Source organism: Ambystoma mexicanum, chromosome 9 (genome assembly GCF_040938575.1).
Source record: "Ambystoma mexicanum isolate Mex_15411 chromosome 9, UKY_AmexF1_1, whole genome shotgun sequence".
Lineage (NCBI taxonomy): Eukaryota > Metazoa > Chordata > Amphibia > Caudata > Ambystomatidae > Ambystoma > Ambystoma mexicanum.
The window spans coordinates 336,475,915-336,491,426 of record NC_090931.1 but is presented as its reverse complement, the minus strand read 5'-3'; the positions used below and the strand labels follow the sequence as shown (position 1 = coordinate 336,491,426).

Genomic DNA, 15,512 nt, shown 5'->3' with positions numbered 1-15,512 from the left:
CTTTTCTCCTTCAGCACGCAATCTTGGCGTTATCTTTGACCCTTCTCTTTCCTTCTCTCTTCATATTTCTTCTATTGCTCGCTCCTGTAACTATACCTTGTTTAACATCCCCCACGCTCGCATCTTTTCTTTTCATGCTACGAAACTTCTTTTATCTCTTGTTTTTCCGCATTTATTATTGCTCATCGTTACTGCTTGCTCTTCCTGCTTGTCTTCTTTTTCTCTGTGTTCCATCTATAAATCTTCTGTTAGTCTTCTTTTTTCTTTACCCTCTAGATTTTCTATTACATCTTCCCTGCTTTCAATCTCACTAGCCCTTCTGAATCTTGTCTCTTGTATTACTTTCTTTCGATTGTTTTCAAATGCACTCATCGTCCGGCTCTGCCTAATCTTTCCTCCTTACTTTGTTTTTATGTTCCCTCACATTCTTTACGATCTCAGAATCTATTTCTTCGCGTTTCCGTTCTTTTCCTTTGTTGCCTCCTAAATATTGGAATGCCCTTCGTTTCTTGCTTTGCTCGTCATCTCTTCGTATTTTTGAAACTAATCTTAAACTCCATCTTCTTTCGCCTCTTACCTTCTAGAAGTACAATTCTTTCTGTTTTATCTTCTCTGCTGATGTAATTTGGATCCATTTGTATAATTTGAATGTACTGTTTTTTTAATTCCTTTTATTGTTCAGCGCCTTTGTCGAAAGGCGCTCTATTATAATAAAAATACAAAAAAAACAAAGTTAAAGGCTTAGGGTCATCTCGACGGTTTCAAAAAAGTCCTATTGTTCTATATATGATCTCTACGATGTCAGTATCCTTTTCTTCTCAGATCCTTAATAAACTTGATGGTTTACTGTCCAAATTCCTATGAAACAACAATGGCCCAAGAATTGTGCTTAAACTATCTAAAAAGATGCCAGGGTTACTTTTCCTGACTTCAGAACATATAAAGTCTTCATCTTGCTTCAGATTGTCATTTTCCCATGTAATGAGAATCATTTGTTTGAAAACCCCACTTAAGATAGAAATATATATGATTGCCCTATCATCCCTCTCACGTTTTCATCATACTTCCTCATGGCCGAATATTAAAAAGCTCCTTCTTTTACATTTTCTTAAAATCACTTGGAACAAACATCTTGATACTGCATATGACCTAGCTGATATTGACAATATATTTCTCTGGTTCAATAATTATTTCCTGATGAAACTGATCTCTACCATTTTTCGTAGAAGGTATTTTAATGGAATATAAGATTGGGAAACTGACTGGGATATGCACATATCCCCGACATGCTAAGAAAAGTTTGAAAACAATGTCACACGACTTCTGTGGTGGCCAATTTAATCTAATTAAATTCCTTTATTTTGCATTGTGCTTACTTGACCCCTGTAAGAATGTCCAAATGTTCTGTTAATACCGATCCCCTCTGCTGGTCTTGCCAAATCCCAAACACATATATTTTTGCATTCTGTTTTTTATTGTTTGTGTTTGTATTTTTATTACATTTCTAGATGTATACATTGTTCAATTGTGAAGACTTTTTGGAACAAAGTATGGGTTTGTTTGCAAACTATTTTTAAGTTGAATGAGCTGCTGACCTTATGTAACCTAATGATTGGAACCATTGCCAATCCTTGTATGAACACAATATCCTCCCCAAATGTACTTAATCTATTTATTAGTATTGGTCTTCATCTAACTGTGGAACATTTTGGACAAACGTACTTATGATTTATGGTGGCATTCCGTCTGTTTCATTCATAGAATTGAAAGATGTCATGCTTTCTCTATAATAGGTCACCTAATTCTTTAATAAAATGAATTTATGTACTTGTTATCGTTATAATAGATTCTAAATGTCAATGTTAATTGCATTGTTACTTCTTGTAAATTGTATTTAGCTTGCTGCCACCTCTTTGCTATGACTTCTTGTTTGTCTACCCTGTCTGTTCTCATAACCAGAATATTTTTAAATGTTATCACTCAGAATATATGTTTGTATTTGTATTTATTTTATTTATTATTTATAACGCGCAACCCGCAGGCCCGGGGGCACCACAGCGCAATTTGTAAAGTTACAGAAATGCATAGATACAGGAGTCGTAATGCATGAATTTACAAAGGAATGACATTACATGATATTACATGATATGAACCGGACATTAAGTACAAGTAAAACAGTCAGCAGGTCAGAGAAAGTAAGACCGAGGCGCTGTGCGGGACTTAAGGCAGGTCGGAAAGCCAGGATCTGGTATTGGCTTTGAAAGTGTGAAAAGACTCTTCCGCTCTGATTGTAGCAGGGAGGGAATTCCAGAGCTTGGACGCTAGGACCGGGAAGCTTGGACCCCCTGCTTTTTGCAGTTTAAATCTAGGGATAGCTAAACAATGGGACTGGGCAGTTCTTAGTGGACGGGAGGTCGAGTGTCGCGACAGTTGACTGCTGAGATAGATGGGGGCCTTGTTGGCCAGACATTTGTGCGTAATGGCGAGTGCTTTGTGTGAGATTCTTTGCTTGACAGGTAGCCACTTTAACTTTGATCTAGTTTCTGAGATATGGTGGTTACGAGGGATGTTTAAGGTGGCACGAATGGCATTGTTTTGGGTAGTTTGGAGTTAATTTAAGTTCTCTTGACTAGTGCCTAGGTAGAGAGCACTGCAGTAGTCGATTTTAGCCATGATGAGGGTTCTTGCTAGTGTGACACTGTTGGAGGTGGTAAGGAAAGGTCTGCAGGCTGCAATGAGTTTGCATGTGTATGCCGACACAGATCTGACAGCATTCGTTTGTCGGGTTAATGATAGAGTAGCGTCAAGGTAGAACCCTAATGTTTAGCGTCTTTTGAAACTCGACACTGGTTTATCAAATTTCCTTGATTTGCAAATATTGCTATTCTTCATTTGTAACAGACTTTATCCTTCATAATTGCTAATAAAAATCATGTTTTTAAAAGAGGGATAAACGGTATTGGGCAGTTGCAAGAAGCTTTGGGATATGTTCACAAGGCATGAAGTCAAGCCTGTCTCTAAATTCAAGGAAGAGTTTGAACTCCACAAAACTGGTAGATTTAGATACCAACAATTGAAACATGGTACCAACAATTGAGATACTGGGTTAACCAGCCCATGAATAAGAAAGGGGCTACACAGAAATATTCTCCCCTAGAGACATCCCAATAAGAGGGACTATACAGAAATTCCATACAGTATGGGTTACTCTTTTAAGCTACTTATGCAAGCCCTCACAGAAAAACATGTGACCAGGAAGCCTACGCTCGATCAGTGATTTTGTAGATATATCAAGAGATTGTACCCCACCATGAACATAGCAAGAAATGCAGCTTCAGCTTCCAAGATTTTTGGGAACTTAGTGCAAGGGGAGGTGGGGGGGGGATTCAAATAAAATGTTGATTTGTTGATAATCCCTTTGTATGTCAAAGATATTACAATACATATGCTCAATAAAAGAAATTGATACGTTTTGAATAAACATGTTTGGAGAAAACCAACCTGCAATTGGATGGTTTGGAATGTAACCACGTTGGAGGGATAACAATAGATCTTCTAATTTGTCACCATAAACATTTGGGTGTTGTGTAGTTGCTCAACAGTAAGATGAACATCAACCTTCAATTGTACCAGGGATTAGACAATCTGCATGCCCCGGGGAATGTGAGTGCATAGTATAAAATGAGCTTCTCTGGGGTATTATGATTTCTTTTTCTGTCTTCTAATCTAATGCCATCTTTCCTTTTGGAGGACTCATGTCTTTATTATCTATCTTCTTTTATACCAGTGATGGATCAAGTTCTGGCAGCAGCTTGTTTAGGACCCAGTGTACGTTTACACCAACCCGGAAGGCGAGAAGTCGCAGCCAGGGTACACCTTCTCAAAAACCATCCTCCGGTATGTCCTACAAGGATTCACCCGATTCATCTTCTGAGCCAGTTACTAGATTCAATCTGAAAAAGATCTTCGAGCAGCGAAGGAAACGTAGGTTAAGAAGAGAAAGAAAGAATGAAATAAGGGAAATTAGTAAGAAGCCTAGTAAGACAGCACTTCAACCCCATGAATCTATCCCATTTGCAAGGCATCAGAGACGGTGGAAAGATGAAGAATGTCAATTTCCCTTTTTGGCTAAAAAAGATTTGACCTTGAGAATGATTTTCGCACATGAGGTGAGTTCTTGGGTTTAATCATATTTCAAGATCAATGAAAAGCTAGTGTTTTTTCTTTTTATTGACAAGTTACTCTGTACCCAAGAATCTTTTTCAGGACTAAAATTTGTATAATTTTGCATTGTGTATTAGTTAATTTTTAATTGATAATTGAATTAGTGTATCAAATATTGTTCCTCTATTGCAAGGGTTTGATATTAGTTAGGGGTACTAAAATATTTTTTTTTCTCAAACAAGGATAGAATGTTTAGTCTTCTAAATTTTAAAGATGACTGCGTATGAATTTGAGAGTGTGCTAGAGAATTGTTGCTGTCATACGACTGTGTGTACATGCGCTAGAGGGCAATAATGGATTTTGAAAATGTAGTAATTCCTTTGTAGTTGGGCGATAATCCGAGATAGGCTTTACTTGCGTTGAGCACACCGATGGACCTTAACGATGGAAGTGCAGCGCCATTCACAGCTTGGACGACTGGCATTTGCACACACGCTGAATCACAGACCCATATTGCGGACGCTACTGCTAAATAAAACACAGCAAGCTAGCAAGTCAAAGGTCTGTGAGTAGACTTTTGCAATAGTGAAAATCCAGGTACCTATAATTCTGAAAAACCAACCACGACTTTAAAATCTATAGTTTTAGGAGAGAACAGTCTTACATGGAGGTACAGATTTTGATAGCCTTCCCAGACTGAAGCAGTACTGTTGCACTAGTCGAAAAGCATTTTAAATTTATATGTGCAGTGTCACAAGTTGAAGCAGAAATAAGGACAGACACTGGTGTGATTTTTCTTAACACCACAACCTTTATTTCGCTGTGCCCCACAACGTCCTCCTTAACCTGGGTAGTGATTTCAGGACCTTCGAATGGCTAGTTTAAGTTTGTAGCTTGTAACCGTTCCCTCTTCTGTGGGCATTTGACAGGTCAGCCCTCAACACGGTTGTGGAATAGTTCAGCCCTCAACACATGTTTTTACACGTCAGCGCCTGACGGCTCGAGGCACCATTCCTTCGGTGGCCGTTGCTCCGTCCTCTCTGCAGGCTCTTGATTGACAGTGCCCAGCGGCACAACAACACTCTGATTCTTCCTACGAGTGGCTCAGCCCTCCAACACAGGCTTCAACAACAGTGACGGTGGTACAATGAACTCCACTTCTCGTTCTCTCAGTAAGCCCACACGTAACATCCTGATTCCTTCTCCCCTTCATGCAACACATAGAAAAAAGGACCCGTTCGTCTCTCCTTCCTCCCCGATTGCCCACCGTGTCCATCAGTCATTCCCCCTTGTCACTCCTCCTCTCAGCCCGCCTCCTCCCTTGCTCTCTGAAGCCCTATGCTGCCTTCGCCCCTTCAGGATCCTGCCAGTTGTCTCCCTCTTGTCGGGCCCTCTCCATTGCTTAGTACTCCTGGTCTGTTAGTGCCCTTTGTCACTTCTTCCCATGCAGTTTCAAAGAACCCCACCGTCATTTTGCCTGTGACCTCCCTTGTCTACTCCATCTCAAAATGACTTTAACAGCATCAGTCATTCCCTGTAATGACCTAAACTGTCACAACCATGGGTGTTCGTTTTGGTCACACTTCATCAGTGAGTATTTGTGCTGTGTGATATTTGAACCAGCTCCTCTGGTGCGTTAGCACCCCCTTTCACTTCTTCACAGACCCCCTTACCAAGCCCTAACATTTGGGAACGGCATGGGCGTTTGACAGGAAATCTGCTTGGTAAATCTGCTTGAGTCATCAGACGTTTTTGGCATTCGGCACACTGCTGACAGAATGGAATCACTGAAGGCGATCTTGCCACCACGTTGCTTGCGGCTTCTCTCTTTGCGGTCTAGTTTTGCAGCATGGCCGCCACCAGGAGCTCATTAGCCACTTCCTCCCAGCGGCTTATGCGTTGCAACTTTCTTGGATTTTCTCTTTAAGTCGCCAAGCTGTTTTTTCCTCTTTTGTGGTGATGCGCTGCTTTCCCTTGGTCCTCCGACCGTGCTTTTGCATTTCGCTTGCTTTCCGCAGCGGTTCTCTTCCGCCTGCGGTCTCCCACTCGCTTTCCCTCTCTCTCGTTCCTCGCAGCGGCTCCCCACTTGCGGTTTGGATCTCTCCCCTCCTCTGGGTTTCGGCTCGTTTACCTTGCATATTCTCTGCCTCTCCTCTGCTTCCTTATGTACTTTCGCCTGGGCTCGCTCTGCTCCCTGGATTCGGCCGAAGCCAGCTCCCCTCCGGGCTGTTCCTGTTCTCTTTCCCGGAGAACCTCCTCATTGTGCCTTTACTCCCCTAGGCTGGGTTTCTCTACCTGGGGAATTTCTGTTTGCCCCCGGTCTCTGCGGGGTGATCACCCATTACTTCCTGGACTTATTGACTTAAATACTTTTCTCCTATTACTTTAAGACCTGGATCAAGGGTATTATTGAGGACTCCACAACAAGAAAAGACTTCATTACCACACCAGCCAGTGCACTTGAATGTTGGAACTGACAGGGTTCTTTTACGCCAGGAGGCTTTTCCACTACTATGTGGCTGTCCGGAAGCGAGGTCACTGGCCTGCTAAATCTTCGCAGCCACAGTGGCTTCCTTCCGTGGCAGGCCCTATCTTCATTAAAAAAAGGAGATTCCTTCAAGGAGAAGGAAGAAGATTCTGTCACCGGAGCCAAGCTCTTCAGGTGAGGAGGATGAGGGGGATTTTGAGACTGAGTCTGTCGACACGGAGGAAGATCTCTGACACATTCCCAATGTTTTCTGTGTCGTCTTCTCAGTCCCTAAGTGGCCTTCTCCGACTTGCAGATGGGCTACCTCTAATACAGTCTGTCGATATTTGGTGGGCATGAGTAACTGTCGGATTGTCTCCCCACTGGGTTTTCGTCATCACTCGATAATACAAGCCCTTGTACTTGATAAAGTATGGGCCTTTTCCCTCTCTTGCTTCCTTAGTGGAGGCGCAGGCATTACTCAACACCAGATCCAGCTACTAAACCATCCGGAAACTATCTCCTTGCTCATCCAGTTTCCAGACCCGAGTTACAGGGAGCATAGTTTTCTCGTGCCTTTTCCTCTGTGTCGCTCTCCTCACGGCTTCAATCTTGTGATCATGGAAAGGGGCACTCGCCAGCTAATTTTTCTCAATGGACTGTATAATACGAAGCATCTTTGGCACATCAGAACCCATCACTAGGGGTTCAGGTAGCACAGTCAACACAGCGGCCCGTAAGTCCATTTGTCCTCCCACCAACTTAACCTGAATCGGTTTCATAGGGTATTTCTTCACATCCACGTGCACACACCAGATCACAGTGCTCGCATCAGTCTCATGGGTAGCACCTACAACTTCTGCGCTAACTACCGTCTGCAGACTTCCAGAGTCTATCATGGCTCGAGTGGGTCCGTCCATCCACCGCTGCTTCACAGTTATAGACATATGTGGATTTCGGAGGACCCTCAGGTTCCCTTCCTTGGGCACATCAAAGTCCCCTGTAGCTATTGGTTCTGCCTTGTTTTTCTTTGGACGTAGCCTGGCGATATGGCCCCACTCCCCATATTCGTGACATTGTGGACCTCTTTGCAACATTCCAGTTTTTTTGGCTTGACATGCTTCCTTCGCCCCTTGGTTGCATCTTCGGCCCTTCTACTTCCAGCCTTCTGATCGGCGGGTTGGTCCAGCGTCTGACGTTGGGTCTGGTCATTGTGACGGTCGGATCTCCTTGAGCTCGTCCAGGCTGGGCATATGTCATCAGCTTCCCCTGTCCCGCCTTCTGGTAGGCAGAGGCTATAATTAATGGCCTCTGACAGACTGGGTCTCTGATGTTGTCGCACCCAGCGCTGGATTGGCAGGGGAAGGGCTTCAACAAACTGTTCCAGCACAATCCTTTGCGCCATCTCCTGGGTCGTGGTAGTGGCGGTCTGGAGCCATTTATCACCTAGATCCTTCACTCGGTAGAACAATTTTCTCGGAGTTTCATCTTGCATCAGTTTGGGGTCTCTGTACTTAATTCTGTATGCTTCCTCATCATGTCCTAGTTCCTCTAGAACAACCCTCTTCATATCCACGTAGGTCGTGTCCCACGTCTGGTTCGCCACCTGGCATACACTCTCCACCCCTCCCCGCCCCCATCATCAATGACGCAATATAGTGGCTCCATCTGTCAGGTGGCCATTGTGCATTGTGCGCCACCCTTTTAAAATTCACAAAGAAGTGTGCAGGGTCTTCTCCGGGAGTGTACTTCTGTAGGACCATAGCTGATACCTGCGTGTGCCTCCTTAGATTTACTGAATCCACCATTTGCTTGTTACCTGCATTGCCTGCTGAAATGCTTGTCGTTCAGCTTGCACCTGCTGACTCTGTAATTGTAACTGCTGTTGCAGCTGGTAATGCCCCTCAGTCAGGACCTTTAGCAGTGCTTCCATGGTCTTCCTCCTTATCCCACCACTTGCCACCACTTGTCACAAGTCGAAGCGGGAATAAGGACAGACAATTGTGTGATTTTTCTTAAAACCACAACCTTTATTTAGCGGTCCTCCACAACTTCCTCCTTAACATGGGTAGTGATTTCAGGACCCTCGAATGGCTGGTGCAGGTTTGTAGCCTGTAACCGTTCCCTCTTCCATGGGCATTTGACAGGTCAGCTCTCAACACTGGTTTTTACACTTCAGAGCCTGACGGCTCGAAGCATTGTTCCTTCATCAGCCCGTTGCTCTGTCCTCTCTGCGGGCTCTTGATTGACAGTGTTTGGCAACAAAACACTCTGCTTTTTCCTATGAGTGGCTCAGCCCTCCAAAACCGACTTAGACGACAGCGCTGGTGGCGCAACAAACTCCCCTTCTCGTTCCCTCAGTAAACCCACACGTAACGTCCTGATTCCTCCTCCCCTTCCTGCAACACATAGAAAAAAGGGACCTGTTACTCCTTCCTTCCTCCCCGTTTGCTCACTGTGTCCATCAGTCATTCCCCCTTGTCACTCCTCCTCTCAGCCCCTCTGTGATGCTTTATGCTTCCTTCGCCCCTTTAGGATCCAGCCCATTGCCTCCCTCATGTTGGACCCTGTCCATTGCTTGGTACTCCTGGGGGTTCCTCTTTGGTGCGTTTGCACCCCTGTCACTTCTACCCATGCAGTTTCAAAGAACCCCACTGTCACTTTGCCTGTCACCTCCCTTGTCCACTCCATCTCAAAATTACTTTAACAGCATCAGTCATTCCCTGTAATGACCTTAACTGTCACAACCACGGGTGTTCGTTTTGGTCACACTTCATCAGTGAGTATTTTTGCTGTGGGATAATTGGTCCAGCTAATTGAAAAAGTTGAAAAACTGTGCCACTCCCTGTAAAACTGCTTCTGGTGTAAATCTAGTGCAAAACATTCATGAAAAAACATTTGGTGGGCCAGTGAGGCCAGCTAATGTTACTTGTTGCAGTTTTCCAGCTGCATAAAGTTGTGACTGTAATAACTTTCTCAAGGGAGCTCTTTTGTGAAGTGGACCATGCTCTGTACCAAATCATATCCCCCTTGTATGTTTGTTTTATTTAGGTGCAAACTGCAAACTATTCTGCATTGCAGGAACAATAGGCTGGATTACTTTACAAAAAAATCCAGTTAGGAAATCGAACAGTTTTCTACAGCTATTCCAAACGCTTGTGTGGTCTACTACTGTCTTCACACTGTGCTGCTGCTGCCACTGTTCCCTGCAGTCCTCCTATTAGTGTAAGATAAGTACCACGCCAACATTTTAGCAAAATTAGCGTGTTTCATTTAAAAAATATTACTTCACAAACATGTTTCTATAATTTTTTGATACATTTTATTGAAAAGATTTTCTTCCGTTTTGTAAATTAAGTTGGATGTCGGAATTACCAAAATTTAGCTTATAATTAGTGCTTATTAGTTCTGTGCAACCATCATCAATTTTGTAGTATAACACATTAATTCTGTATTGATTAGCTGACAATTCACCTGTGACTCATTTTACTAAAACCTTTGACATAAATCAGACCACCGATTGTTCTGCCAAATGTCTAATATAACCAGTGCCCTACTCTGTTCACTGTATCTTAATAAAGCATGTTGTTTCACTGACCTACAAATACTAATCTAGGTATGCTTGAGTGACTTTTTAAAGAAAATAACCTTTATTAAATTATATGTCTTGAACCTCAGCTTGTATACCCATTGTGGCTATTGTATCATGACATTGCCAGAGTTTTATCTAAAATAGTTATCTTCATCAATCTGTCCATTAACATTGGAAATTGAGTTTTGCCTGTCAGACGCTACACAGGAAATCTGTGAATTTAATTTACTAAAGGATTTTTCTTAGTCGCCCAGGTACAACTAGGATAGATTTGTATTTTGAAATCCATGAAACAAACTTGCTTTATTAACATATGGTAAATATTATGTTTCTACCATCACCTTTTGGAAACCGAGGGGAGTTGCCATAACCAGGGCTCATCTATCCAGGAGTGTAGTGGCATCTATGCAAAAATTTGAATGGCCACTTCCAATATTGCACGAGTAGCTTTGCTACTCTATTAAATGTGACTAACAAGAGGTCGACAGCTTAGCCCCCCATTCCCCAGTAGTACCTCCCATTCACTTTTTAATTTTAGTCTGTTTGGTGGCTATTAGAATAGCCTTGTATAGTCTAGAAACCAACCATCCCCCTCCTGTAAGTCAAGAAAATTCCTCTAGCTTATTTCTTTCTGAACCAGATTATTCTTACACAGCGAATGCAGTAACTCTCCCTTAAACTTGAGATGTGCCAGTTGATAGAGAGCACACTTAAAATTCCCTCTCAAGTGAGAGTAAGTCTTTCAAAGCCCCACCCTTTAGAACATGAATCCTTTCCAGATCCACATCTCTTCATGTAACGAAATTGTCAAGTCTTCATAGCAGAGGGGAAGAAGGGACATTCATAGAGGAGAGAGTGATGGCCACGGGAGGTCTCGATTGCCACCCATTTGTCTATATAACACGTAGCAAAAAAACTTTGTCAAGCGTGCAATGTTTAACCGAAGGTTGGATGTGTTTTTGAGAGGCAACCAAATATAGTCTTATCTTGAGCAGTAGGTCACTGCATTTTACACCACCCAGGTGTTATCCTGGTTCGAGGACATCTTATAAATTACTATTCTGAACTTGGTCGCATAATAGTAAAATCAAAAATTAGGATAAGCATAACTTCCTTGTGTTTCAGAAAGGATCAAAGTCCTTTGCCAGATCCTTGATTGCCTCGCCTGTTCCCCCCCCCCACACCCCCACACACACACAAATTCAAATCTACCCTGCATAGTTTGATGTAGAGGTTCAGGTTGGAGATGGAGAAGGACAATTAATACATATAGAGGACTAGGGGTGGGTCACTGGCCCATGCCTATACCCTAACGTTTTCACACAAATAAAGGCAGGCCTAAATATTATTTATTTTACTTCATATTTGTCAATAAATGCAACCTAAATAGCCCTCCAACCACACTAACTATGCCCTCCTGTGGCGACAAAGCCCTAGGTTGTCATGATGTACCGCCTATCTAGGCTTAGGGGACAGAGAAAAGAGGCTTACCGTGGCTTGTTTGGAGCAACAGAGAACATTGGTAAATAACATTTAAAAACACTTCAACAGGTGCTGTGTACTGTACCCCAGAATGATGGAGGTCATACAGGATAGCATTAATTTTTTTATTATCCTGGTTAGCAACCTCAAGTTAAAAGCAGGGGGGTAACTAAAAACAAGGCTCAATGCTTAGAGAGCGATTATATTTAGTGTTACACACCAGTGTTCCTATAAAGTGGTCTCCCTTCTACTGGGAGAGACAAAGGAAACACAAAAGAATAGCCGACCAGTTTCAGCGGTGTGATAGAGTATATCAACTTTCTTCAGGGCTGTGGTGTCATGGTGGGCACCACATACAAGTGCTTGGTAGAGATGGGTCGCTGCATCCCACTTTGCAGTACCCGAACCAGAGCGAGCCTCCGCTCCCTTGCGGCATCTCTGCCTCTTCAGGTGGACTGATAAGTAGTCCGAAAATCGCCCAACTTATTATTGTTTGGGCGTCTCTCCGAAACGCAGTTGAGAGTTTAACTGTGAAGTGGGATTCTTCTTAGACATGGGGGATGTCCTATGTAAGAACATATTGCATCTAAACTAAAAATTAGATTTCGAAAGCTGCCATGCTATAAAATTAACAAAAACTGCAGTGCAGTTGATCATTGGGGCACAGAGATAGTCATTCTGGATAAGAGTAAGCTAAAAACATACCTTTCCTGGTAAAAGAACCATGAGGAGAGGGGACAATTATGTGTAGGTCATGTGATAGGATGGGGGAACCAAGAATTCCAATAGCCCAGGTCGCCATTCAGTTGCTGAAATGACATGAGAGCTCTGACAAGCATAGAAAGTCCAGTAAGAGGATTCTAAACTGGGATCCAGTACTTGTTGAAAAGGTTACTGAACATTGTGCACAAGAAACAAGCATCTTCCAAGAATTAATTTTGAACTACGTTTCTGGAGTAGATGCTGACAAAAGCGCAGAAACAGTTTTCAATAGGACACGTGACAAATGGAAAATGACCATCCCAATCAAATTTGACCTCACAGAAATAAATGTTTTGCTAAAATGAGTCCCACCCCACCATTTCTACTCAATCTCGAGCACAAGAAGCAGGCACCAACCCTCTTGCTTCTAATCTGGATTACTTGGACTTCAAATATTGTGCCTTTTTCACAAACCTCATATTCAGTATGTTGACGAGACACTATCTTGAGAAGACACTGGTTGTGGTTCTTCGGTTGTACCTCGCCAAATCTTTGAACGTCCTATAACCCCACCCAGATAGTGCTCCATGCACATAGTTCCAGAGTGAGCCTAAGTAGGATACACAGTTTAGCAAATCGAAGGGGTTAAAACATACAGAAAGCCAAACGCACCAGCTCATATTTTTCCTTGTATTGAACAAATGTAATCCACAACAACTTTTTGTGAAGCAGGGTTGGGGGGTGGTAATCACAATGGAGAAATGGAGAATCTCTGGCCACTCTACAGTAAGAACAAGTAAGTTAATAATCTTAAGTGTTAGGGCACTAAAACAATTATAAGCTCATGAGGACCTGGTTTCCATCCTGAGTCGACCCCATTGTCCCATCAATGAGGGCTAGCCAAAGGTGCACACCAAGGGATGAAACGGGTAGTGGTCCTCTTCCTGCCTGATAGGTTATGAGGGAATATTAAAATGAGTATCTAATGTCCAAGAAGGGTGATGTGAGGACTCTTCAGTGCATCCTCCTCCGTTTCACTAAAGTCTAAAAATAGTGGGGAAAATACTGCAGTTGGAAGTAACCGTGGTCGAAAATAACCCCCCAGTCCCTATCCTCTGAAACCCAAGTGGCATGAACCATCAGATACCAGATCTGTTCCCGTAGCAAATTAATCAATAGAAGCCACAGGGGAACTGTTTTTTTACGGGAACTAATCCAAAACCATAGACATTCAAGGAATTACTTATTAATTAGACATAAAGAGTATTACATGTTAGTTTTGAAGGATACAGCAGAGTGTTGAGCTTCACCATCTGTGGGAGAAGGGGTGATTATGTCTTTAAAAATTCCTTTTATTGAAGTCTAACCTATATACCCTCCTCGCTCAAAGCAGTCCATTTTCAAAGTTTTTTTCTTGGGAGTATCAGTCCGAGGTTCTTCTGTGGTATCATGCCCCCTGTGCAGCGCCAAGCATATTCAGAGTCACCAGATACTAAGTTGTCACTCCGAGCTTCAAGTTTAAGCAAAATGGGAAGCCCCAGCTGTGATACACCTTCTGTTGAAAAACCTGATAAAGGGGCTGTACTCTACTCTACAACAACAAGGAGGGATGGGTCTAGATATATTGAGATGTAATGATCCTGTGATTCCAAGTAGGTAATCTTTTGATTGTCCACATCATTGCAGAGCTTTGCACTGATGACGCAAGTGGATCCATTCGTGTTGGCCCTGGTTTGCTCTATTGAAGGTGAAGGATTCCCATTTACTTTCTTATGGTTCGTGGTCACATCCTCAGCTTGTTTTTGGCTCTCCTCTGGCACAACCAAAGTGCAGCTGTTTTGACTGTCATTCCCTACTCTCAAGGTCATCCAGCTTGTGTTCAAGTTAATATTCCACCTTGTCCAAGCCATGAATCCTAGTGCCCTATTGTTGTTCATTTGTCGGAGTTAAAATGTAGTGCCACACAAGATGTCTGACCCTAAAGGCTTGCATTTCCTGGGCAGGGGCCAAAATATTTTTATTTGTAAATTGCTTGTCACCATTATAACCACCGGAGTATAGGGTGTGCGGTCATCATGATGTCTGAGTAGTCAGTTCTGGAAGTGAATAGAGGAGTTATGTTAGGGGAGTGTCGTTTGAAGAACATTACTTCTACATCTGTCCTCAGGGGGTCTGCTCCTTTCTAGAGCTGTCATATGAAGTGATGGACCAACTTGCAACAAGGAAGCCACTGGAAAAAAGGAAAGTAGAGCAAATGTGCAAGAGAGCACAGTCCATCCTAGATGAGCAAGGTTATTCCAGTAGCCGTGAACTCACAATTGTTGTCCCAAATAGAATTTACCACAGTCAGCACTAAACGTTCGTAAGTAGATGGCCAGTAGCCATGAATTTAAGGACATGTAGTGGCATTGGGTAGCTTCTAGGGAGAATGATTGGGTGACATTTTTTTCTTGTAATGTCATGCAAAATTTAGCACAGTTCCCGGCGTATCGGGTCGGATCAGTACTGCAGTTTAAATCTTATGTGTCAGCAGCTTGTATTGGTCATGACACCCAAGATGGTAGCCTCCAGCAGAGCTTTACATTTAAATCTGTTGAAAGAATCTGTACTTTTGGAGATGGGTCTTGCTTGAACAAAATTCAATTTCTTTAAAACTGCAGTGTCCTCCCCTATTATGGTTTAAAGATGTTCTCACAAAACTGGGGAACACACTGTTAATTAGCCCCACAGGTCATTGGTGCGGTCATTACTAAAATGCAATGCAAATCCTTAAAACCAGCGGTTCGTAACTGCTTGGGATTCTACTACAGTGCGCTTAAGCAGACCTCCAGAATTCAGGGTTCGAAATTGAGGCGTGATCAGAGCTATTTAGCTCCAGCTTTTAGCCTATAAGAGCCTGACTATCTTGACACCAACAGTTACCAGGAGCTACTTTTGGCACCCCAGGCCAGTTGATGCTGAACAAACGCATCTATTTGAATTTTATTCTGTGTTTGGGACAATCTATAAATGAACATTAGGACACATATAAACAGCATTTGAAGCAAAAGGAGTCATAAATAATGTAGAAAAAGCAAAGTTTGTATACAGTGGTAGCTCCGGGTC

At 42.8% G+C, this 15,512-nt stretch overlaps 1 protein-coding gene across 7 annotated transcripts in view; it reads left to right on the top strand.

Moving 5' to 3' along the window:
* TAF1D (TATA-box binding protein associated factor, RNA polymerase I subunit D) overlaps window positions 1-15,512 on the top strand; it is a 531,982-nt gene that overhangs the window by 359,502 nt on the left and 156,968 nt on the right. For all 7 annotated transcript variants that reach the window (XM_069614757.1, XM_069614754.1, XM_069614755.1 and 4 more), the window contains one exon: window positions 3,788-4,169. In XM_069614757.1, the coding sequence (XP_069470858.1) occupies window positions 3,788-4,169 (382 nt within the window). The remainder of the gene's footprint in view (window positions 1-3,787; window positions 4,170-15,512) is intronic.